The sequence below is a fragment of the Erpetoichthys calabaricus genome, chromosome 8 (genome assembly GCF_900747795.2).
Source record: "Erpetoichthys calabaricus chromosome 8, fErpCal1.3, whole genome shotgun sequence".
In the NCBI taxonomy this organism is placed as follows: domain Eukaryota; kingdom Metazoa; phylum Chordata; class Cladistia; order Polypteriformes; family Polypteridae; genus Erpetoichthys; species Erpetoichthys calabaricus.
This window is the reverse complement of record NC_041401.2, coordinates 139,152,898-139,180,067: the sequence shown is the minus strand read 5'-3', so window position 1 is coordinate 139,180,067 and position 27,170 is coordinate 139,152,898. Positions and strand designations below refer to the sequence as shown.

General features: G+C 39.5%; 1 protein-coding gene across 1 annotated transcript in view; it reads right to left on the bottom strand.

The window, feature by feature from the left end:
• Positions 1–26,941, bottom strand: part of xrcc5 (X-ray repair complementing defective repair in Chinese hamster cells 5) — a 78,260-nt gene extending 51,319 nt beyond the window's left edge. Inside the window, exons 1-6 of the mRNA XM_028807538.2 lie at positions 26,889–26,941; positions 22,255–22,368; positions 21,256–21,439; positions 15,912–15,960; positions 13,551–13,673; positions 9,868–10,047 (exon numbers count right to left, since the gene is read on the bottom strand). Coding sequence (XP_028663371.2) covers positions 9,868–10,047; positions 13,551–13,673; positions 15,912–15,960; positions 21,256–21,439; positions 22,255–22,368; positions 26,889–26,906 — 668 coding nt within the window. The 5' untranslated portion in view covers positions 26,907–26,941. The remainder of the gene's footprint in view (positions 1–9,867; positions 10,048–13,550; positions 13,674–15,911; positions 15,961–21,255; positions 21,440–22,254; positions 22,369–26,888) is intronic.
• Between the last annotated feature and the right edge of the window lie 229 nt (positions 26,942–27,170).

Sequence of the window (27,170 nt, the reverse complement as noted above, 5' to 3'; positions counted from 1 at the left end):
TTATAAAACACACTTTGTTAACACATATGATATGTGGATGTCGGGCTAAGGATATGAGTAACATCTCACTATTATAAAACATTTTAACTTCACACAAGACAAGACAGTGAGACAGGAAAATTGGTGATGTACAGGCTTAAAATTATTGACACGCAGAGCGACAAGCAGCACAAAGCCAGCACAAAGTCCACTTCTCCTTAGCATTCATTCAGCTCCCCACCCCCTTGACAATGCGAAGTGGCAGGAGCGTACTGCGCTCCCGGGGAGGGGGGGTTTGAGCGAAGGTGCGTTCAGCTCTCACACACCCACACACTCCTCCTTCCGAACGCGCAGAGCGACAAGCAGGCATTTTGGCAGAAGCAGCACAAAGTCCATTTCTGCTCAGAGTGAGTTCAGCTGCCCCCCTTCACAAAGCGAGTGCAGACACATTGACGTCTGATCGCTGCGTGCAGTGTGCAGTGTTGGTCTGAGGTGTTTAAGAATGTAGAAAGTGTTTTAAGAGCATAGGAAGTGTTTATAAGAGTGTGGGAAAGGTTAACAAGAGAGTGAGAAAGGTTTATAAGAGTGTGGGAAGGGTTTATAAAGCCTTAAAATATGTATAAATAATCAAATAAATATAGGTCGCTACTTCGCGGATTTTCACCTATCGCGGGGGGCTCTGGAACGTAACCCCCGCGATAGGTGAGGGATTACTGTATTGTTAAATCAGCCCTGGTGTGTGGGTGGGTGGGTGTGTGTTTGCCCTGCAATGTACTGGCATGGTGTCTAAGTATTGTTCCAGCAGTATGTCTGATGACTGCTGGGATAGGCTCTAGCTGCCCTGTGACCCTGCCCTAAGCAGGTTAGGAGATGGATGGATAGATGGATGCAAGAATATACTTTGTGATTTTAAATTAACATGCCCAAAATTATTTTTCTTCTTTTGTTTTACAAGAACAGCCAATTTAGAAGAAAATCTGGTTCAGTTTCACCAGAAAAAGAAAGGAACACAAATTTATATAAAAGTATATTTAAAAGTACTTTTAGGGATACTTTTTACTTAGGAATACACTTTTAAATGTAATTAAAAGTATTTTACATAAAAGAGTAGGAGAGTCAAAACCATCAATTGTAACTGGAAACTATAACAGCTTTCTGCGTACTGTATATAGCTGAAAAATTTAAAAAGTTATAAACATCACATCCATTTAATCATCTATCTATCTATCCATAACAAAACCATATCAACCCAGGTCAGTACTGCAGTTGCTTGATACCACCAGCACCAAATGCATGGTACAAACCAAACACTGACATGGAGCCAGGGACCAGCCTTCAAAACCAAAGATGTCCTTTCCCCCACAACTACCTCCATTTGGAAGACATGATGATGCAGAGTGTTAAGCACTTCTTCCTGTATGATACTTTTAATAAAATTTACATTAAAGAAGCACACTTTTCAGTAGTGTACCTAAAATGAAGGTGCCTTTTTCACATTTCAGGTAAAAACTAAGAGAATTTCTAAATAAAGATTGATCTATTCATTCATCTATAGCATAGTAAAGAATAATATATCACAAAACTACAGATGGGTATACAGTAATCCCTCCTCCATCGCGGGGGTTGCGTTCCAGAGCCACCCGCGAAGTAGGAAAATCCGCGAAGTAGAAACCATATGTTTATATGGTTATTTTTAGAATGTCATGCTTGGGTCACAGATTTGCGCAGAAACACAGGAGGTTGTAGAGAGACAGGAACGTTATTCAAACACTGCAAACAAACATTTGTCTCTTTTTCAAAAGTTTAAACTGTGCTCCATGACAAGACAGAGATGACAGTTCTGTCTCACAATTAAAAGAATGCAAACATATCTTCCTTTTCAAAGGAGTGCAAAGCAAGCAGTCAAAAAAAAAATCAATACGGCTTTTTGGCTTTTAAGTATGCGAAGCACCGCCGGTACAAAGCTGTTGAAGGCGGCAGCTCACACCCCCTCTGTCAGGAGCAGGAAGACACAGAGAGAGAGATAGAGAGAGATAGCGAGAGATAGCGAGAGACAGATAAAAAAAATCAATACGTGCCCTTTGAGCTTTTAAGTATGCGAAGCTCCGTGCAGCATGTCCTTCAGGAAGCAGCTGCACACAGCCCCCCTGCTCAGAGAGAAAGTAAGCTGGATAGCTTCTCAGCCATCTGCCAATAGCGTCCCTTGTATGAAATCAACTGGGCAAACCAACTGAGGAAGCATGTACCAGAAATTAAAAGACCTATTGTCCGCAGAAACCCGCGAAGCAGCGAAAAATCCGCGATATATATTTAAATATGCTTACATATAAAATCCGCGATGGAGTGAAGCCGCGAAAGGCGAAGCGCGATATAGCGAGGGATCACTGTAGTTCAAACTCTGCTAGGGGTGTCACAAGAACTGATATATATATATATATATCAATACTCATTTGGTACCAAAGTTCTGAAACCTTGACGGTACCAGCTTTTTTACAGTTTCATAGTACTGTACTGCGAAAGTTGGTACTACACTCACGTGTGACTGCAAGCAGATAAATTACTCCAAAAGGCAAAATGATACATGAAAAAAACGTGAGTGAAGCTACATAGAAAAACGAATGAATGTCATTTTCTTGTCTTTTGAAGGCAACCTACCATTCATTAGCATGCATCATACAGTCACATGAAAAAGTTTGGGAACCCCCTCAGCCTGCACAATAATTTACTCTACTTTCAACAAAAAAGATAACGGTGGTATGTCTTTCATTTCCTAGGAAAATCTGAGTACTGGGGTGTTTTCCGAACAAAAACTTTTAGTGAAGCAGTATTTAGTTGTATGAAATTAAATCAAATGTGAAAAACTGGCTGTGCAAAAATGTGGGTCCCCTTGTAATTTTGCTGATTTGAATGCATGTAACTGCTCAATACTGATTACTTGCAACACCAAATTGGATGGATTAGCTCGTTAAACCTTGAACATCACAGACAGGTGTGTCCAATCATGAGAAAAGGTATTTAAGGTGGTCAATTTTAAGTTGTGCTTCCCTTTCACTCTTCACTGAAGAGTGACAGCATGGGATCTTCAAAGCAACTCTCAAAAGATCTGTAAACAAAGATTGTTCAATATCATGGTTTAGGGGAAGGCTACAAAAAGCTATCTCAGAGATTTAAACTGTCAGTTTCAACTGTAAGGAATGTAATCAGGAAATGGAAGGCCACAGGCACAGTTGCTGTTAAACCCAGGTCTGGCAGGCCAAGAAAAATACAGTAGTGGCATATGTACAGGATTGTGAGAATGGATACAGAAAACCCACAGATCACATCCAAAGACCTGCAAGAACATCTTGCTGCAGATGGTTTATCTGTACATCGTTCTACAAATCAGCGCAATTTGCACAAAGAACATCTGTATGGCAGGGTGATGAGAAAGAAGCCCTTTCTGCACTCACGCCACAAACAGTGTCGCTTGTTGTATGTAAATGCTCATTTAGACAAGCCAGATTCATTCTGGAACAAAGTGCTTTGGACTGATGAGACAAAAATTATTATTTGGTCATAACAAAAAGCGCTTTGCATGGCAGAAGAAGAACACTGCATTCCAAGAAAAACACCTGCTACCTACTGTCAAATTTGGTGGAGGTTCCATCATGCTGTGGGGCTGTGTGGCTAGTTCAGGGACTGGGGCCCCTTATTAAAGTCAAGGGTCGGTTGAATTCTACCCAATATCAAAAAATTATTCAGGATAATGTTCAAGCATCAGTCACAAAGTCGAAGATACGCAGGGGTTGGATATTCCAACAAGACAATGACCCAAAACACAGTTCAAAATCTACAAAGGCATTCATGCAGAGGGAGAAGTACAATGTTCTGGAATGGCCGTCAAAGTCCCCTGACTTGAATATCATCGAAAATCTATGGGATGATTTGAAGCAGGCTGTCCATGCTCGGTAGCCATCAAATTTAACTGAACTAGAGAGATTTTGTATGGAAGAATGGTCAAAAATACCTCCATCCAGAATCCAGACACTCATCAAAGGCTATAGGAGGCAACTAGAGGGTGTTATATTTGCTCAACTAAGTATCTCTATATATAATCTTCATTTGGATCTTGATCTTTGTTTGTCCGTGAATGAATTAGAAGAAGAAGCACTAGATGGCAGTAGAGAGACAGCTAAAACATAGGCATTGCATTAAGAATCTCCTCCAGGCTTATACTACTGAAGACTGTAGTACTCCAGTCACACCTCAAAACACAGACAGTCAAACTAAACAAATTGTTGTGCTTTTAAATTAACTAATCTTTATATATAATCTTTATTTGGATCTTGATCTTTGTTTGTCCGCGAATTCCAAGCATGCGTAGACCACCTTCCAGTTTAGTAAGTTGTTGTTACTCACGGATGTCAACAATGTGCCGGAATAACGAAAGGGGTGGTGGACAGTGTTACGCTGGTTAGCTCCTGAGGCCTGGTTAGAGAATGAGATTGCCGAAGATAAAAGGTACGTGCCTACGTAACATATGAATGAAAGAAAGACAGTGGGTAAAATGAATGACAACGTAACAGCACATTCCAGAAATTATTATTGTTACATTGTAGCCGGCGAGTGCTGCGCGTCTCACAGTTGTACCGTGGCGTTCTCACATGTCAGTATTTATGCTTTAAAGAGCCTGGATACCTATGTGTCCCCCTTTTATAAGCATTGCTCCGTGTATATTGCCTTACTCTTTGGATTGCCACAAAGCAACCTGCGAGATTGGAGAAAGGTTGAGAAGAGATCGTGAGAGAAAACGACAGCATCGTAAAAACGAGACGGACTGTGAACGGAGAGAAGCAGAAATGCTCCTACACCACCACATAATTACTATTCGGACAGTGATTCCGAGTAGGCCGTTCCTATCGAATCAATGTCCAAGGGTTTTCTTTTGTAATTTTGTTTCCCTTATAAATAAATCATAATGCTGTGCGACGAAGGGCCCAGTTCACGACTGGCAGCCGCGTTTAAACAGGGAGCCCTTCACAGACAACTTTAACACGCGCAACGTAGTTGGGCGCACATGGCTAGTTGATGTAATATCACTGTTGGGTTGCCCAAATTTATGCACCTGTCTAATTTTGTTATGATGCATATTGCATATTTTCTGTTAATCCAATAAACTTAATGTCACTGCTGAAATACTACTGTTTCCATAAGGCATGTCATATATTAAAAGGAAGTTGCTACTTTGAAAGCTCAGCCAATGATAAACAAAAATCCAATGAATTAAGAGGAGTTCCCAAACTTTTTCATGTGACTGTATATGTAAATGGTATGTTGAAGAATGTCATGCTGTCTCAAAGCTGTAAATTTATTAAGTACAGGTAATTACAACCCAAGTAACTTTCCAATTCTGGATTTATAAACAGGCATAAGCAATAACAAAGTCTAATCACTCACAGAAAAAAACTTGAAAACAGCAAAAGAAAGGCAGTTTTACAGGAGTTCTGAAATACAGCATTAATGTAAAACTGTCAAGTTTGATTTTACACAGAAAGCCTTGAAGTTCAAAAAAAGGAGGGTCAGATTAGGAAAATTAAGCAGCATGAGTTTCTGACAAATCTGTTAAATATCACTCTTTTGTAATATTGTTTCAACCAGCTAATGATGCAAATATAAATCTTACAATACCAAATATTACAAAGCTAACAGATTGGTTCATGAAAAACCATACTTTAAAATCATGTACTTTCATTTATTGAAGTGAACAAAATTTTGCCTCTTTTATAATACAGTATAAATATATGTGGTGGAGTGATATTTTGTATATAAGTGATAAATATTTTATATACCAGCAAGCCCGTGATTCTCGAAAGAATCGCAAATCCAAGAATGGCAATCACCTCATGGAGGGTGGGTGCGTCCTGGGAAATGTCATTTAATTAAATAAACATATTTGTACTAAAGTGGTTTCTTTTTGGAGCTGTGACTCATGTGGTTGTGGTGTTTCAGAAGCGCGTTGTAGGCGCCTTGTTTCCATCAGGACGTAAATGCATGACAATATCGCGGTGAAACGGAGGCTCACCGTCATCACTTTGAAACACAATTGCCACTTCATTAACGATGGGAACATTATATCGTCTCGGATCCTGTTCTTTGTCCTTTATTAGCGCTAAGGCAATTGTAGTTGGTGCCACATGGTCCGCCTCTGCTTTTGTATTGGCTTCTCTTTCAACCTCATGTAGCATTTTTATAGAGTTTGCTAATGGGTGATTGTTTATGACTTCAGCCACCTTTCTCATTATTAGCTCTGTGGTTGATATACTGCGTCATCTAGATGTAACACGTACATTTGGGCACATTTGCGGTGGTGATTTGGCTCAGGGTGCACTGTTCCAAAAGCAGTATGGGCCATTCCCAGGGGGGAAGCCGGTGCGTGATGAAATATCATGGAGGGTGGGTGCGTCCTGGGACAGTTCATTTCAACGCGTTTCTGTTATTGTTTTTTTCATGCAGTCTTGTTTTTGTTTTTTTATGGCTGTGTCACTTTATATGCGGTGGTGTGGTCGGTCGTGTCCGGGCGGCTGTACAACCTGGCGTGCACGCTTTACCTCAGGTTTAGTTCACAAGTTGTACGCATGGTAAAGTTTCCATTTAATTCAATAACCCCATTTGAACTAAAGCGGTTTCTTTGTGTGGGCGCCTTCGTTCATTGTTTTTATCCATGTTGTTTAGGCGCCACCTACTGACTCTGGGAAGCCGCCGCGTTTGACTCTGGGGCGGGCGCCATGGCGCAGCACGTTGTGTTATTTGGTTTTGGGCGCCCCCTACTGACTCTGGGGCGGGCGCCGCCGCGTTTTGGGATGCCGCTGCGTTTGACTCTGGGGCAGGCGCCAAGGCCGCAGTGCGCCTCGGTGCGTCCGCCGTGCATAAATTAACTGTGGTTTAGTAAGATAGATAGTCAGAAAAAGCAAATGTAATATTAGTGTTTCAGGAGGAATATTTTATTTTATTGATGAGTACAGCAGTGCTTTTATGTCTAACTAACCATCCCCTGAGTCTTTAGCACTGACACGGAATGTCAAATTTATTCCATATCTCAAATCGGTTTGGCAAAGGGGAATTCTGTGCAGGACATTCTATGAAACATCCCCTGCAGGAAACTGGCAAATGGTATCTACTACTTGAGAGCAGGTCTGAAAAGGCAGTGTGTGCACCCATTGGTCTGAAGTATGGCTGTTTGGGATTGGTTTTGAATCAGAGGCCATTCTGTACCAAAATTTCATTACATTATTTTACATTATTTTTGGTCCTACCACTTCTGCAGTTGAAATCGGCATGCAGTTAGGACCTTTGGCAGCAATGATTCATAATGATGTCAGAAACTTAGGTATCATCTTTGAGTCATCACTAAGTTTTGAAAAACAAATCTCCATGGTAGTAAATTCCAGTTTTTACCAACTGAGGCAAATTTCTAAACTAAAATCCTTTCTATCACAGAAGGACTTGGAAACAGTTATTCATGCCTTTATTACATCTCGCCTAGATTACTGTAATTCCTTATATGTGGGTCTGCCAAAATCTGCTCTGTTGCACCTTCAGCTGGTTCAGAACGCGGCAACTACATTTTTGATTGGGTCGAGAAAACGGGATCACATCTCCCCCATTTTAGCCTTTCTCCACTGGCTACCGGTGAGCTGTCGCATTGATTTTAAAATCTTGTTGTTTGTTTTTAAAGCCTTGCATGGTCTTGCTCCAAAATATATCTGTGACCTCCTTCACCCCTATGTGCCACCAAGAGCACTGAGGTCATCTGGACTGCTCCTTGTAGTGCCAAGATCTCAGCTGAAGTCTAGGGGAGACAGCTTTTTCAGTTGTTGCTCCTAGGCTCTGGAATGACTTACCTTTGCACATCAGGTCTTCAACCTCAATCTAGGCTTAAGACCTATTTGTTTTCTTCTGTCTTTCATTGTGTATGAAGGAATTGTGGTGTATGTTACAATTGGTTGTTTTATTAATCTGCTTTTGCATGATTGTTTGTATTGTGTTTATTTTAATGCTTTTTTGTACAGCACTTTGGTGCAACCTCTGTTGTTTTAAATGTGCTTTTATAAATAAATAATCTAATATAATCTAAAATGCCCTACAGGCAAAAACCTTCTCTCTCTCTCTCTCTCTCACTCACACACACACACCATGGCCATGAAGAAAACACAATGAGGAGCACAACTCAGCACCCATGTTGAGACAGACATGAGGCCTGTCCTAAAGAAACTACTAGGACTGATAACTTGACCAAAGACATCTGAGCAGCTACAAGTCTGTGTCCCACCTGAAACTACACATCTATCATTTATCAGATTATATAGTTGCCAATATTCAGATGTACTTTGCTTCATTATTATTTTATGAATATTATTAACATGTGTAACTTAACTCCTGCTTGTCCTTTTACTCTATGTAATTGCCTGAGATCATAGATGTAGAAGGAAGGTGGGGAGAAGTGCTAAAATACAATATTTTATAAGCAGTTGTAAGTCTATGAGATTTGAGGCATTCTAATAAAAGTACAAAGAGTACAAAAGGGGAAAGTACAGTCACACAGGACTCTACCAAGACTAAACGATATATAAATACTAAGAGTAAAATCAGTTTTAAAATACTAGTATATCCATCAAGAGAAGTTACCAACTATCACTTAACTAAACTAGCACCACAAGGAATAGCCATGTCTCCTTTTCTCTTCATTCTGTACACATCAGACTATAAATATAACACAAGGTCATGTCACTTGCAGAAATTTTCTGATAATTCTGCACTTATGGGGTGTATCAATAAGGGGAATGAGACAGAGTATAGGCGTATAGTCTTTCATAGCAGAACTAATTCCTTTAATGTGAGTAGCGACATTCTTCACATCTTCTACAACTCTGTAGAGACCAGTGCAATTTTCTACGCTGTGATGTGATGGGCTGGTAACATTATTTCAAGAGAGGCCCAGCAAATCAACAAGCTAATTACAAGGCAGACTCAGTTATAGGACATATTCTGGATGCCCTGGTGGTAGTAGCAAAGGATAGAATTAAAGCTAAGCTGAGTGCCATTATAAACAAAGCTGCACATCCCCTCTCTGACACACTAACACTGAGGACTATCAGCCAATGAATTATTCAGTAAATGTGCGTGAGGAAACAGTACTGGGAATCCTTTATACTGACAGCAATACACCTACATAATGCCTCACTGTGACTGCAAAGTCAGATGTTTTCTTTCTTTTTAGTCATTGTAGTGTGTGTGTATATATACTGTATATATTTATTTATCTATCTATTTAAGTATGTATTTATTTAAAGAGCTTCGGTAAAAAGCCACATTTCCCTGTGGGGACAAATAAAGTTCTATCAATCAATCTACCTACCTACCTACCTATCCCTCTATTATTGGCATTCATAAGTATCAAAAAATAATGCTCTGTAAAACCTGCCATGCCCATCCTATTCACCAGATCTGGCCCAATGCGACTACTTCAAGGTTTGTGAAGATTATAACATGTCTATTAGTGTTATGTTGGGGGAAGAAACTTGTAACTGATGTTACTCTTAATAGATGAAATCCAAAAACATTTTCAACCTCATGCAATTAATTTTTCTCTCAAGTTTTGTAATGTTGTGCTCAAAAAAGCTCTAATGAAAAGAATCAAATATTTTTTCATGCTTTGGGCTAATGTAGACAGAAAATTCTTGTCAAAATGCACAGTACTAAAAAAAAATCACTATTTTTTACCTCAAATGTTTTCTACTCTTACCTACTGCTTCAATTCTTTAGCATCAGAAGATTTTAAAAGACTATTTTCCACACAGTATAAACCTTAGCATGTACCTAAAATTATTTTTTTAAACCCAGTTTCCTTACCTGAATGTATAGATCTCATCTAAGCCATCTTCGTCAAGAGAAGTCATCATTTTCTTAACCAAAGCAAGACCATCCTTTTGTTGCTGTGTTAATCCTTTCCATGAATGTTGAGGTCCTCTTGATTCAGCAGCATCACCTCGGTGGCCTGCATGATCTTCTGCATCCAAAGCAAAAGGCAAACTGGAATAGAAATAAACAGGACATCATTGATTAGTGACTAATATTTTTTGGCTCTGGTCCACGTATTGATAAAAATGTAGGCCTAAGAACTTTTCACACAAATTGCATGGAGCTTATTGATAAACGTCAGGATGACCTGGTAATTACAAAGGTCAACAGTATTCACACTTGACAGCCACAGGTATACAGGCCCGGGGTCCTTAAAGGAATGAAAACTGCTTTCATCATTGCAGAAAAGTTTTCATTTTTTGTAGGTAGGTGGCTAGAACATTTTTCAGTTATATGAAAAGTAAATTCTAATTTTGCTTAATGACCAACAGACACACCACCTATACAACATATGTAGAGAGACCACACTATTGTGGAGAAATTACGTGACTAGGATTGGTACATTTGTTAGGCTGAACAGCCTGTTCTTGTCAAAACTATTATAATGTTCTAATGTAAGCATTTAAATGGCAAAATACAGTTTTACTGGTATAGCTCAGGAAATTTTTTCAAAATTCAAGTGAGAGATGTGTAGTAAAATGCAACTTCAATATAGGTCCTCCCATAACAATCCTTTAGGGTTCATTTGAATTTGTGTTTGCAACATAATAAAATGTGGAAACTCCTCTGGGTTCAAATCTCAACTGAGGCACTGTGTCTATGGAGTTTACACATTCTGCCTGTGTCTGCGTCTTTTTCTCAGGGTGCTCCAGTTTTTTCTTCTATGTCAAAAAATGTGTTTGAAGCGGGTAGCTGATGTTATATACTATTTGAAATTAAATTGGAAAAAATCTAATTCTCACTTAGAGGATTTGTGCAGGACTTTTTCAAAACCTGGCAGGATCTAATCAATAACATTTTAGAATAAGCTTTTAAAGCAACGAGGAAGCAGATTCTCTCCCCTTTTCTTTTTCTTCTCCATTTATCTTTATTCATTTATTAATTCATCTATCTACTTATTTTTACTACCTTTAAGTTTTACTCTGCCGGCCATGATCTCTTTCTCAGGGGTGGGGGTTGATTTGCTTTCATCCTATTTTTGTAAAAATTGATCTATTTGTATGGGATGTTATGTGATTTCAATAAAATTATTTTTAAAAAAAAGTGTTTGTGTTTGGTTAATATAGTAGCTGCAAATTTTCCCAGTTTCAATAAGGATGTGACTCGTCCAGGTTGGGTGTCTGCCTTGCACCCAATAATGCTGGGGGACTGATTCTATCCTTTGCAATTCTGACTTGGTTAAGAAGGTTTTATAATGGATGAATGGTTGGATAACTAAAATTAACTCTCTGAAACTGTTATTTAAATTAAAATTAGCATTTTAATACAAGATTAAAAGTATGTCATATGGAAACATTTCATTTTAAAATATAACATGGATCTAATCATTTAAGTGCTCTCTAGAAGTTTCCATTCTATATATATTGTATATAGTAGTAGCTGGAAGTCCACAAAGGGAGAAAATGAATAACATCTTAAAACAGTTTATTATTCTTAAGCTTTCGATTCATCATCAGAGGAACATGATTAGGCTTACAGGAACCCAAGGCAATATATATCAACTAAGGAGGGGAGGGGTGGAATTGATGAGGTGGGGTTCAGAGGGTGTTGGTCATAAAAGTCTTATTATTTGTATGTTCTTCTTTTCAAGCCTGCATATGCCCTGTCATTGTCCAATTGTCTATTAATGGTGTTTTCATTTGATAGCTAGAACTTGTATGCGTGTAAATCAGAGACCATGGGTCCTTTCTACTGACTGCGTTGTAATATTCCTGTATACGTTTGGCAAGTGTTTTTGATGTTTGTCACATGTATACAGCTAGACATTAATTGCATGCTATGCTGTATACCACATTCTATGTCTCTGCTGCCAATTTCCTGCTGTCAGCATTAAAAAGGACTGTGCGCAGAGTGTTTGTATCCTTGTGTGCTACTTTGATGTCTGCTCTGGACAGGATACGTGCTGTGCCTTCTGATAGACCGTGATGATAAGGAAGTGTGTGCCAGGTTTGGGGGGTGGTGGGTCAGGTTGGAGTCGAATGTTTGCTGGGGTCTCTGGCATCTCCTATGAAAGCATCGTCTAATGAATGTCTTTGGGTAGTTGTTTGATGTGAACAGTTGGAAAAGATAGTGCCTTTTATTTTTTTAGTCTCCATGGTATTGCAATGGGTGTGAACTCTTCTAAACAGAGTTTTAAAACAGCTGCGATGACAGGTGATTGCTAGCCAAGTGTAATATTTTGCCTGCATAACATTCCTTATGATAAACATCTGTAATCAGGGTGGCGTCATAACCTCTTTCAATAGATATGTCCAGGAAATAGATGCGTCGGTTTATTTCTTTTTCCATAGTAAATGATCGCAGGGAATATTGTGTTGATATGGTTACAGAAATCATTCAGCTGGTCACTTTTTAATATAACGAATGTGTTGTCAACGTAGCATACGCAAAGTTTCGGTGTGGCTTTTAAATCACTGCATTACCAGTTCCGCTAAGAGTCCTGATAATGGAGATCCCATTTGCATGCCTTCTTTTTGTCTGTAGTATTTCTCATTAAAATGAAAGCACGTTTTCTGGAAAAAGTGAAACTAGCTGCATTATATCGTTCATGGCCAGCTTAGTTCGTGTCCTTATGGTGGGGTCATTATTTAGGTTTGTTTGAAGAATTTCTGAGTACAGATGAATTGGAATTGTGTACAGCAATGCACTATCAAACGAGACCATGATCTCATCCTCAGTGATGGATACATTTTTTCAGTTGCTGCAATGCCATCTCAGTACTGTTAACATAATATTCTGAATCATATGTTAAATGTTTAAGCATTTGAAAAGTCTTTTAGATAAGTTATAGGTTAGTAAATGAACAGATGTGCCATTCAGGATGAGCTGGACTCCCTGTGCAAACTGAATTAGCTGCAGGTACTGCCTTATGCTACCAGTAGTGACAAGCAAAAAGCAAAACTAGAGAACTAACTCCAGGAAAAAGGGAGAAATTAATCTTAATGTCACAACACTCTTATGAGCACGGACAAAAAGCTAATAAGATTTTAATTCAACAAATATATCAAAAAAAGAAGTGCAAAACAGAATAACAGAGACTAAAATGCTCAGGAGATCAAATGTACAACACATAAAACTGTCACTAAAATATTTTAGAAATATTATAATTGTCCATACATAGATGCACAGACCCTCTGCATCTAGAGAAGTGAACTGAGGTGGTCCGGGCATCTATTACAGATGCCTCCTGGACGCCTCACTTTGGAGGTTTCACCTACACGACTAGCTGTTAGGAGACCCTGGGGAAGACTCAGGGCTCACAGGGAGGATTATATCAGCTAGATGGTCTGGGACCACCTAGGGATCCCACAGTATGAGTTGGCAAGTGTGGCTGAGGAAAGGGAAGTATGGGCCTCACTGCTAAGACTGTTGCCCCCATGACCTGGCTTAGGATAAGCGGTGGAGAATGAAGGAATGAATGAACAAAAAAAATCAAAATATTATCAGTTACTTACAATATTTGCAGAGAAATGCCCCCCTTCTTCAAATTGGCTATAATGACGTCAAGCTGGTCTGAATTAAATGAACTGCAGAGGTCAGTAAACATTGCTATTTGCAGCTTTTGATACTTTTTTCCGCTGAAATGAACAACATAAGGCAATATTTGTCAATAAATTTACTAACAATTTACTCCTGGTAATAAGGAAAGTTCAATAACGCTTACTTACAGTGCATCCGGAAAGTATTCACAGCGCATCACTTTTTCCACATTTTGTTATGTTACAGCCTTATTCCAAAATGGATTAATTTTTTTCCTCAGAATTCTACACACAACACCACATAATGACGTGAAAAAAGTTTACTTGAGATTTTTGCAAATTTATTAAAAATAAAAAAATTGAGAAAGCACATGTACATAAGTATTCACAGCCTTTACCATGAAGCTCAAAATTGAGCTCAGGTGCATCCTGTTTCCCCTGATCATCCTTGAGATGTTTCTGCAGCTTAATTGGAGTCCACCTGTGGTAAATTCAGTTGATTGGACATGATTTAGAAAGGCACACACCTGACTATAGAAGGTCCCACAGTTGACCGTTCATGTCAGAGCACAAACCAAGCATGAATTCAAAGGAATTGTCTGTAGACCTCCGAGACAGGATTGTCTCGAGGCACAAATCTGGGGAAGGTTACAGAAAAATTTCTGCTGCTTTGAAGGTCCCAATGAGTACAGTGGCCTCCATCATCTGTAAGTGGAAGAAGTTCGAAACAACCAGGACTCTTCCTAGAGTTGGCCAGCCATCTAAACTGAGCGATCTGGGGAGAAGGGCCTTAGTCAGGGAGGTGACCAAGAACCCGATGGAAACTCTGTCAGAGCTCCAGAGGTCCTCTGTGGAGAGAAGAGAACTTTCCAGAAGGACAACCATCTCTGCAGCAATCTACCAATCAGGCCTGTATGGCAGAGTGGCCAGACAGAAGCCACTCCTTAGTAAAAGGCACATGGCAGCCCGCTTGGAGTTTGCCAAAAGGCACCTGAAGGACTCTCAGACCATGAGAAAGAAAATTCTCTGGTCTGATGAGGCAAAGATTGAACTCTTTGGTGTGAATGCCAGGCGTCACATTTGGAGGAAACCAGACACCGCTCATTACCAGGCCAATACCATCCCTACAGTGAAGCATGGTGGTGGCAGCATCATGCTGTGGGGATGTTTTTCTGCGGCAGGGACTGGGAGACTAGTCAGGATAAAGAGAAAGATGACTGCAGCAATGTACAGAGACATCCTAGATGAAAACCTGCTCCAGAGCACTCTTGACCTCAGACTGGGACGACGGTTCATCTTTCAGCAGGACAACAACCCTAAGCACACAGCCAAGATATCAAAGAAGTGGCTTCAGGACAACTCTGTGAATGTCCTTGAGTGGCCCTGCCAGAGCCCAGACTTGAATCCAATTGAACATCTCTGGAGAGATCTTAAAATGGCTGTGCACCGACACTTCCCATCCAACCTGATAGAGCTTGAGAGGTGCTGCAAAGAGGAATGGGCGAAACTGGCCAAGGATACATGTGCCAAGCTTGTGGCATCATATTCAAAAAGACTTGAGGCTGTAATTGCTGCCAAAGGTGCATTGACAAAGTATTGAGCAAAGGCTGTTAATACTTATGTACATGGGATTTCTCAGTTTTTTTATTTTTAATAAATTTGCAAAAACCTCAAGTAAACTTTTTTCACGTTGTCATTATGGGGTGTTGTGTGTAGAATTCTGAGGAAAAAAATGAATTTAATCCATTTTGGAATAAGGCTGTAACATAACAAATTGTGGAAAAAGTGATGCGCTGTGAATACTTTCCGGATGCACTAGCACACAGCACATTTTTAAATATTTACAGATTAAAAAAAGCACTCTAATCTAACTTTTTCAAATACAGATGTTATCAAACTGCATTCGAGTTTGTATAGCATTAATTAAAGCATCTACACAGAATTAGTCTAAAAAGATAAACCTGTTTAAAGCACTGAATAATATTAGTAAGGTAATATTCATGAATTATTCTCACTAATAAAAGAGTAAGATTTATCTTTCTAAGAATTAATTTCAGACTAAAATTCTCTTGTTTGAGTTTTCAATAATTTGTTGTTTTACATTTTTCAAATTCATTCCATACTCCAAATACAACATCCTTTTTAACCAATGGAAAAAATATTAAGCTGTATCATTGGCTTTGTTATGATAAACTAACAGAATGCAGAAAAGAAACATACTCTCAGGCTTATAGTTTAACAATAGACAGAAACAGTACTTGTAAGATGATAATGGCTTGCTTAATAAACCTTAGGCATTCGTTTACCAGAATTGTTTAAGAAAAAAAAAAAACTTACCATATCTCATTTTGCAATAGATCCATACAAACAACCAATGCATCAAGAACTGAGCAAAACTATTAAGGATTCAAGTTTGGAAAGAGTATCTATAACTATCTATATATATATGTATATATATATAATTCACTAAGCCGCCGACAAGTAGCCACCCATGGAAAGCACGCAAGACAGCCACGCCCACCATATATAATTCACTAAGCCGCCGACAAGTAGCCACCAATGGAAAGCACGCAAGACAGCCACGCCCACCAACTCTAAGACCATTGGATATGACGACAACTCGCAGAGCCATGCTCACCAACTCAGACGCAGCAACTCACAACACCGGGCGTCATTCACGTTCGTCTCTGCTAGACTCCACATGCACCTCTGAGCCACGTTGACTTTTCATTAGTCAACCTCAGTGGAACCTCGGTTCACACAGAGGCACCGCGAGAGAGAGCCCGCACACACACAGGCAGCACCTGAGAGAGACAGAGGCACACACACACAGGCAGCGCGAGAGAGAAAGCCGCTCACACACACAGGCAGCACCAGAGAGAGACAGAGGCACACAGGCAGCCCGAGATAGAGAGCCGCGCACACACACAGGCATCGCCAGAGAAAGACAGAGGCACACAGGCAGCCCGAGAGAGAGCCGCGCACACACAGGCAGCGCCAGAGAGAGACAGACGCACACACACATGCAGCGCGAGAGAGAGAGCCGCGCACACACACAGGCAGTGCCAGAGACAAACAGAGGCACACACACAGGCAGCACGAGAGAGAGCCACGCACACACACAGGCAGTGCCAGAGAGAGACAGAGGCACACACACAGGCAGCGCCAGAGAGAGAGCTGCACACACACACAGGCAGCGCCAGAGAGAGACAGACGCACATACACAGGCAGCCCGAGAGAGAGAGCCGCGCACACACACAGGCAGCGCCAGAGAGAGACAGAGGCACACACACAGGCAGCGCCAGAGAGAGAGCTGCGCACACACACAGGCAGCGCCAGAGAGAGACAGACGCACATACACAGGCAGCCCGAGAGAGAGAGCCGCGCACACACACAGGCAGCGCCAGAGAGAGACAGAGGCACACACACAGGCAGCGCGAGAGAGAGAGCCGCGCGCGCACACACACAGGCAGCGCCAGAGAGACAGAGGCACACACACAGGCAGCACCAGAGAGAGACGCGCACACACACAGGCAGTACAAGAGAGAGACGCGCACACACATAGGCAGTGCCAGAGAGAGACAGACGCGCACACACACAGGCAGCCCGAGAGAGAGACCCGCACACACACAGGCAGCGCGAGAGAGAGACATGCACACACGCAGGCAGCGCAAGAGAGAGACAGACGCACACACGCAGGCAGCGCGAGAGAGAGAGGGGGCTGGACTCATAAGGTAGGAAGGCAGTTAAAGAATGCACTGGGCTTGATTTTGTTTTCACTTCTGTTTACAGCGATCGGTTCATAGTGTGCATTGTTGCAATGTTACTTTCCTTGGTGGTTTATTAAATTACAGATTTTTTCAAATGTTCATTTTTTTCCCTGTGCTTCAAACTCGTTAAAAAAAAAGTGTTTTTAGCCAGCGGTTGGTAGCGCTATAGCGCAAACTATTGCAGTGTTAGTTTTCTCTGTTGTTCAAGGTTTTCTCAGTGTTATTCAATGTTTTTACATTTAGTTTACTATTACGCTGTGCATTCTATGGTTTGATTAACTATATTTGTGCTTAAAAACTTAAAATATATATTTACATACAATTCGTACAGTCTGGAACTGATTAATTGTATTTACATACAATCCTATGGGAGAAATTGCTTCGGTTCACGACCAAATCGGTTTACGACCAGAGTTTTGGAACGAATTATGGTCGTGAACCAAGGTTCCACTGTATACTTTTCGGTTATGACACACGACCACGTCCACCATTGCAAACTGCTTTACACGCCATGGTCTTAGAGTTGGTGGGCGGGTCTCCTTGAGTTTCTCTTGCGAGCGGGCACATGACCAGGCGGTGTGTATGCTTCGAGAATGAGGGTGGACGCGGCAGGACTATCTAAGAAGAGGCATGTTTATCACGGATGTGAATCGCTGTATGCGGCATGTAAAACAGTTTGTTTGTCGCAGATGTGAATTGCTGTATGCGGCGTGTAGAACAGTTTGCGAGGGGTATCCCAGGGTCTTAGAGTTGGTGGGCGGGTCTCTGTTAGTTGCTCTTGCGAGCAGGCACATGACCAGACAGTGTGTATGCTTCGAGAGCGACGGTGGACGCGCCAGCACCATCTAAGAAGAATCATATTTGTCGCGGATGTGAATCGCTGTATGCAGCGTGTAAAACATTTTGTTTGTCGCGGATGTGAATCGCTGCATGCAGCGTGTTAAACAGTTTGCGACGGGTATTCCATGGTCTTAGCAGTGTTTATACTTCGATGTGAATCACTGTATGCAGCATGGAAAAACGCTGTATTGTATGTTGCCCTCTCCAGAGTTACATCTTTTCATTCACCTACAGTCATATCCTCAAAACCAACCCCATTTGGACAACTGTGTCTTTCAGGAAGTGTTCACCCATCAATACATAATTATGCAGCGCATGCTACGCCGCAGGTTGGCTAGTATATATATAATTATATATCCTGGTAAATTATTTGAATCTGTGCTACAAAAAATTAGGTTTCCAATCAGATAAGTATCATGTCTGGTCAAAATGTAAATATGGATATTAAATGTATCAAGAGACAAAATTAATCAATTAAAAAAGCCACTACAATACTAAATAATTGATAAAAAAAAATCAAAGTGGGGGTAAAGCAACTGCAGAAAATTAGGTACAGCTCATAAGCTGAAAAATAAAAAATAGTGCTGTGAAATTTGAAATTTTCTTATCCTGAAAGGAATCAGAATTGGAACATGCAACAAAGTACCAGTCACTTCACTGCATGTTCTTTGACAAAGGGATGAAACCCAAGCAAAAACCATCAACTGGATCATTTGTTTCCTAGCATCCTTGAGGAAAAGCACACATTTCTGTCCAAGTCACAACTCTGTGTGTGTGTGTGTACATGTCTCTCTGTCAATGGTACACCTGTCTAATAGGCTCTTCCAAGACACCCGGAACACATGCAGAGTTTACCTTCTTTTTGCTCCTGCCTTTTCACACTACCATGTGCAGTGCCTTTCCTACAGTCAGTGTGTGTTTATCACTGCCTCTCTCTCACCCTCTCTCTCCTAGAGGTCTCAGAGATAACTCTACACAACGCTTGACTTTAACAACATTTTACAATCTTGACATCACTTTACATACAGCTTTGCCAATGTTGATATTATCAAAGTCAAGATTTTTCCCCTTTAAGGCTAAAATCAGCCGTGTTGGCAAGAAACAATGGTTATCTGACAGTTTTTTTTTTTTTTTGCCGTAACATACTAGAATCACAGAGACATACCTGTTAGAGAAACCATAATATCAATTGGAAAGTGAAAAATACAAGGTGATTTTTTTTGCCGTGTCTTCACAACTCTTAGGCAACTTTACTACATCATTAATAAATATGTAAACATTCCAACAGAAAATGCATTCATAGTACTGGAGGACTTCAAAACTTACAATCAAAAAATAACTACTATATTATTTTTAGCTTGTGCAATTTTTTATTACAGGAAATAAAATATAGAGATGTAAAAAGGAAATGCAGTACTCATTGTTGAACTTAAATTTCAACCTTCACTTTCCTACAAACAAATAATAGGAAAACAAAACAGTACAAAAACAAAAAAACAGGAAAACATTAACATCTGTAGTTTTTAACAACTGCCATTTTGTGTGACAACTCTTGTACTCGCCAATGCTTGATGCCTCTACCACTCAGAGCCTCTGAATCTGTAGTTGTAAGATGTCATCTAATTTCCACAGAAGGGCCTGAATAAGCTGCTGGCAACTGGCAGACATAACATTTTGTCTCTGGATGTCGTGATCCAGAGCATCCCAAAAGTACTCCATGTTGTTAAGGTCAGAAGAAAAGACAGGCCCAGGCAAAACAAGTATACCAGCATCATTGAGGACAGCTATGACCACAGCAGCAGGACATGGCCTAACATTGTCCAGTTGTAACATCAGGACTGATGACATATTATCTTTCTCTAGGACAACTAGTTTGGACCCTGATTTTCAATGTACTGTCACTGGTGTAGGAATTGTGTCTGCCATTAGTATAGGTGGCAGATCTGAAGCCATCTCTCAGACAGACTAGTCTGATGCTTTACTCCTTTTCTGGTATGATCACTTCAGTGTAACCAGATCCCAGACTATATGTCCTTCTGGCCTACTGACAATTGTCAGGACAAAGTGAAGTTGAACCAGTTGAATCCATGGTATCTGACAATTCTGGTATATGACCTGTATGCCTACAGAATGTCAATGGTCCTTTGTCATGTTCTAGTGACATTCAAGGCATTATGGAATGCACAGAAAATTGACTAGCGTGGTCTTTCTCTTGTTGAGACCTACATTTTGAATTAAGGCATTCTTAATGGTTACTTGATTAGGTATTGTTCCATCTGGACCTTGCTGGGTAAAAGTGCACCTAACAAGCTTTCAGATGTTTAGCAAATTACAGTGCCTCACTGTACAAATTGTATTACTGGTCAGAGGTTCTAAAATTAAATTGACAATTTCTTGTGAATGTACATAAAGTAAAAATATGTTTTTTCATTCAAAAAAATGTTGCTTTTCTTTTTTATTTTTGATATATGTTACTATAGTACAGTAATAACATGATTAACATACTGCCTAGTTTACACTTCAGTTGGGAAGATAACAGTTGCTATGCAGTGTGTGACTTTAAAGTAGTTTAAACTAACATAAAATTCTTAAACCAATGCAATATTGTTGGGAACAGAGTATACCCTGGCAACACTGAGCACCAGGTAGGAACCAGTCCAAATCAGAATACCCTGATGCATACATCCAAACTCACACTGGAGCCAATTTAGGGCTACTCACTTCATAAACATGTCTTTGGGGATGTGGAAGGAAAACCAGAAACACAGTGAGAGTGTAAAAATTCCACGCCGACAATGAGGTGGCAAGCAGTACCCACTACTGTACCACCATGCTGCCTCTATTTATAGTGTTATCGTGCTATTTGTAAATGATCACTAAAATTATTGTGTTTAAATGCAAAAATATTTACAGCCTTTTGCAGCATTCACAGGTTTCCTTGAATTCCATATAATACATTAAACCAAGACAGTACTGCATATTTTCAGCATAAAACTCCCTATAGTTTTTCAGCATGGTCTCACCATTCACAATTTAGCTCTTTACAGATTGAAGCCATTAATAAAGGATACTGTCAGCTTGCTGGGATTCTGGCTGAACCAAATTCTGAATTTCTTCTAAAAGTTCAATGTCTGGTAGCATAAGATTTCTCATCACAAAGATATTCTGATATTGACCATCTGTGGCCAAAGAATTCCTAGTCCTATCAGACCCAAACAGCACCACAGCAAGTTCATCTTTGCTTTCAGAAAACACCTGCAGAAGACAAACACTGTAAACCACAAACACTTTATGATTATGATTTTTTATACAAGTTCATAATTACACAAACTGATTGCACACAGGCATGCCTATGTCTGTAAGTATTTTAAAATTGAAAACCAAAATATTTCATTATACTCAAAGTCTAAACAAGATTATCAACATGTTAATTAGAACTGTAACAAATGGTTTAAAATTTAAGAGTATCCTTCTCTTGCTTTTAACTGTGATAAATACAAAACTCTATGATTTAATAAGACAGAGTATCCAAAAGATGGAAAGCTAATTATACTTGTTCACTTCACCATTATAAATATTTAGGCAATATTCATGTTAGTCTGGTCAGATGACATTTGTGTTGCTAGGACCGAAATCGGGTATGTAACAGTCCCTGGGCAGATGAAATTCAAATGTATTTACCAGAAGGTGGTATTTATACATTTCTCATTTTTGGGTTATAAGAAACATATTCAACCAAACTTAAACCAGTTGTTTGTAATATTAACAAGTTCTTAGGTAAAATATGTTTTTGGAATAATATGTTTATATGAACAAAGTAATAACCAGAATATTTCAGTGTTTCACACAAGTTATTCATATGTGTATGTATGTATGTGCACTTTCTGCACAGTTGTGAGTAAGTGTGTTAACCTCTGTGTGCCCCAAATCATAGGAATATGAATTCTTACATAAAACTGCATTGTTATTTACACAATTGTTTTGTGATAGTGTTTCTAACAAAAGTGAAAATGTTAAAAAAAAAACACAGTTATTGTTGTTTTGATAGAGCAAAACATTATAGATCATACTTGTCTTTGCACAAAAACTTCAATGAGCTTCTTGGCCTGCACAAATTGCTGCTCAGCACCTGGTGGAGAGTTACTCATAGTGAATCCAACATCTAGGCATAGCACCATAGCAGCCTGGAAAAATAATACAAGAATAAGAAAAATAATGTAGTACAGTATAATGAATTTTCAGAACACAGTCTGCAACATTCCAAAAACAAAATACAAGTAGACAGTAAAGAGGTTTAATAACACACAAATAGGGGAAGTGAAACTTAAATATTTCATTAAATATTTAGGCTTGAAACAAATTAAGCATTCACAAACAACATAATCTGTTCTTTTTCCCCAAATTCAGAAAAATTCTGAACATCACACTAGTTTTGTGGAATATGGAGTCCTCTGTACAATGTGACAATAATAACCCTATAAACCTGTATCATTTTGATTAAGTAAACACCCCTACAAATCAAAAAAGCCAAATAACCAATTGTAGGCATCACCAAGCAGCAAAAGGCAGAGTCTTTTTCTATAACCTAAGGTCAGTCACAGCTAGAGCTGGGCGATATGGACAAAAATATCATGATATTTTTTTCTGTAATCGGGTTAATTACTTTCAAAAGTTTCCTGAAGCCTTCTTTTTCGACAACACTCATTGGCATTATGTCCTTCGCAATGAAGTAAGTAAAACATTTGTGATGTGTTGATGCCTTTTTGATTTTCTATTATATGGGGTCATAGCAGCAAATGATGACACAATCAACTGCTGTTTAGAAACAGCACCGCTGCTCAAATGCTTGCTAGGCACATCACTCAAGGTTTCTTTTTGACATTCAGCACTTTTGACTGGATGGTATTTTTAAGGTGGTGGAATAGGTTTGTTATATTAGTCTCAGTTGGGACCCGTCGGCGGCATGTCTTGCATACTGGCTTTATTTATGCCTGGTCTGATTTGAGGTAGCCGAACCACTTCCAAACTTTTGATGATGTGTGCACTTTCTTTGTTATTATCTCATCCCGAGCAGTTAATAGTCTTTCCTCCTCAACTCCACTTAATGGAGATGTCCTTGTTGCATAACATACTGTATTTCCCAAACACCCAATGACATTGCTAATGTTTACAACGTAGCTTCTTCATGGGGATGGGCGCCATTGTTCTGGCATTTCACCATGTCTACATATGCTGCATGATAGGCCATAGGCATTGTCTTTTAAAACTTAATACAGGAAAAACATGTTTTATTAATTTTTATAGCCTACATTTATCATTGTTATCATCAGGTTTTTTTCTCTGATCAAAAATCTAAATTGTTTTATCACCCAGCACTAGTTACAGCCTTTGTTTACAAAATGTTGGTGAATTGGGGATAGCCGGCAGCACAGTCCTGTGAAGTCCATTGTGTAATTTGACATGCCCAGCAACTCAGTCCAACTAGTCCACAACTTGCACCAATAAAATCATGTATGTTTGATTCTGTCTTTAGTCATAGGGGCAGGCTTTGTGTGCGTGAAAGCTACAACCAATGAATGCTCATCTGGAAGTACAATGCATATAATACAGCAACGACTAATAAGGAACGCAGGAATTCTGGATCTCAAAAATAGAGGAGTAGCTTGTGTGTCTGATGTCTTGTGTTTTATACACTACAACACAGTGGAAAAAGGGCAGAGATTGAACTCTAAGTATTTGTTAACCCTTCATACTACACTGGCTCCATCAGGCAGCTCATTATTAGTCGCCACAAAAAGGGGAAAGCACAACAGTACTGGACGTTCGGCACACAGTCAGTAAATGTGACATTGCCAGCAATTTCCAGTCATGTAAATTGTTAACAAGATTGACATCTTCAGTTAGACCCAACAACTAATAGGTGTTCATATCAACAATTTCCTTTATTTAAAGGTATCCAAGAGAATAAACTCTAAAATAAAAAAGTTACTTGTAAACGAAATGTCAGTGTTTGTGGGTGACCATCTATAGAAAGAGATGTACAATTTAAATTAAGCAAAAAATGTTTTCATCAAGTATTGTCATATGGAACTCAAACTGTCTTATAAAGTTTTTTTTTGCATTTGTTTTTCATTTGGAAATATACTTATGTCTCAACGAATGTATAACGCTGACAATTTTCTGGCAATTAAATAAAAAATTTCAAGATCTGAAAAAGGGAGCACAGATGTTTTACAAAGTCTAGCACTGAGTAGTTCATTCATAGTGTTTGGGTTGCAGTTCAGTTTGTGTTTGTGCACAACTGGAGATGGAACAACATGCTACTTAAAGAAGGAGGGGTATTGGGGGTGTTCTCTTCTGCCTATCACCAGCAGGATTTGCCTACCAATACATTCCTTTTCTGGAGCTACTTTATTTATTATAGGACTACTAAGAACCAGAAAATATCCCACCAGTATTCACAAAACCAACCCTGGAGTGGATGCCACTCTACTGCAGTGCACATTTGGATATACAAATAAATAATGTCACATTCACAGCAGTCCAATTCTGAGTCAACAATTAATCTAAATTGCATATATTTGGGGTTGTAGAGGAAATACTCAAAAAACTGGAATGTATTAAGGTTACAGAATGTTTAGAGAAGCCTTGACATTGAATTCAACTCCTTGGAGGTGAAAGCCAATGGTGTAAACTACTGCACCAGCAAATAAATGCAACTTAAAGCTTCAGGGAGAAGAAGCTTGTTCTTGAGGCATCAAGGGTGGTAGAACCCAGGACAGGGCACATATCCATCATGGGTATATCTTCCAAATTCCCAAGGGTTGCATTGAAAATGAGTGGATGTATCTTACATGTTTATAGTTAAATATTTCCCTTTTAAATGTGATCTTATACATATCAATAAGAAAATTTAAGACTAAAAGAAGACCAGGTATGACGTTAGTTACTGGTAATGTACATCCGCCCCATCCAAAGGTGGAAAGTAAACATAATGTCAAAACAAAAAATTGTGCCAGCCAGGAAGCCAATTTCTGCACTCCCTTTATGAGTCAGTGATGTGCAATGTGTGAACAATTTGTTCCTTCTGAATGACTCTTCTCAGTGAATTATGGGAATCAATTCAGCAGCACTCAACATGAGTATTAAACCTTACAAACATATTGTTCTGATTTCTAACAATTAATTGACTTTAACTGTCCTTCACCTTACCCGTTTTACGGCTCATTGAATGCACACAGGGCGGCAGAGTGGTGGCGCTGCTACCTCGCAGTAAGGAGACCTGGGTTCACTTCCCGGGTACTCTCTGCGTGGAGTTTGCATGTTCTCCCCGTGTCTGTGTGGGTTTCCTCCCACAGTCCAAAGACATGTAGTTAGGAGCATTGGTGATCCTAAATTGTCCCTAGTGTGTGCTTGGTGTGTGAGTGTATGTGTGCGTGTGCCCTGCAGTGGGCTGGCACCCTGCCTGGGGATTTGTTCCTGCCTTGCGCCCTGTGTTGGCTGGGATTGGCTCCAGCAGACCCCCGTGATCTTGTGTTAGGATATAGCGAGTTGGATAATGACTGACTGATGACTGAATGCACCCGGCATATATCATTCACTGATTCCTTCAAATTCTACCCGAATCTTTACCCAAGAACGAGTTAAATGATTCGCATTCATTTGATTTGTGAATTGATTCATTAGCCTTCAATCTGGTGCACAATTCTTCTTCACCTATGTGATTCTGTAATGTACCAAATTATTTTAGTTATATAGAAATAATTGTATTATATATTGTGAGGCATCAGTCACTGTCTTGCACCCAAGAGAAGACGCTGAGCCCAAAGGCTTCAAGAAAACCAACTTTACTCCAATCAAAACAGGAACAGTCATGTTATTTATTCAGCCGGGTGCGACCATTTCAGTATACACAGACGAGCAACGACAGGGCCAGGTCAGTGGCCGGGTTAAGAATGCTGCCCGCATCTAGCATCGGGCGGCAGACATGTGTGTTACGCGGAGAGGCTGCGAACTTGAAGTTGCCTCGGCGACAGACAAGCAACCCTCCACTGACGTCTCAACCGCGTTTCGGCGTACAGCACACTTGGGGAGGGTTTCAAAAATCTCACTATAATATACATATATATATTATACATATTATATAGACAAAATAATCTACTAATTATGATTTATGCGTGATGTGATCAGAGGGGACCCAAACATGGGCAATCACCTTATAACCCCACTAACTTCTAGAATGCACCAGTCTCTAATTAAATTCTATGAATAAATCAAACGAATCGATTGACTTAAACGGGCCAGTAACGTGAATCGAAATGCCCATCACTAGTTGTTAAACAAACCCGGGCTTGTGCAACTGTTCTCGGACATTAAAATTGTAATTTTCTAAAATGTTGGCTCTCTACAGACTACCATTAAAAATAAAATAAAACAATTATAGCAGGTAGTAAAGTTGATTTAGATACAAATAAAAAATAATAACTGTGCTGATTGAAAGAATGTAAATGTTTAGTAGATAAAAGAGAAAATCCTCTTTTTCTTCTAAAAAACTTGTTACAATGGTCTTAAACGTCTTTGCTACAAATTTAAACTTGAAGAAAGATGACACCGTGTCCGTGATGCGCATCTTTGTTCCCGTTTCGGATGCCGATACAGCTCGCAGGTTATTCAAAACAGAAAAATATGAAGATAAATCACAGACCTTTCCAGCCCGCGCCATGATTATTGTACTTGTCCCTTCTTTGTGAAGTCCGGAATGCAACTGTTTCAGTCTGTACAAATGTTCCGATGCAATGATCAGCGTACTGCACTAACAAATTTATATTTATAAAGTGTCATTATAGTTCATGTGCTGCACATCGAATGAAATATATACAAAAGACTAAAGAAAAGTTAATGTGAAGATAAATGGAATGTGATATTTATAATGTGTAATATTAAAACAATTGCAACATTCTAGAATCTTCAATAAAAGAAACTACAT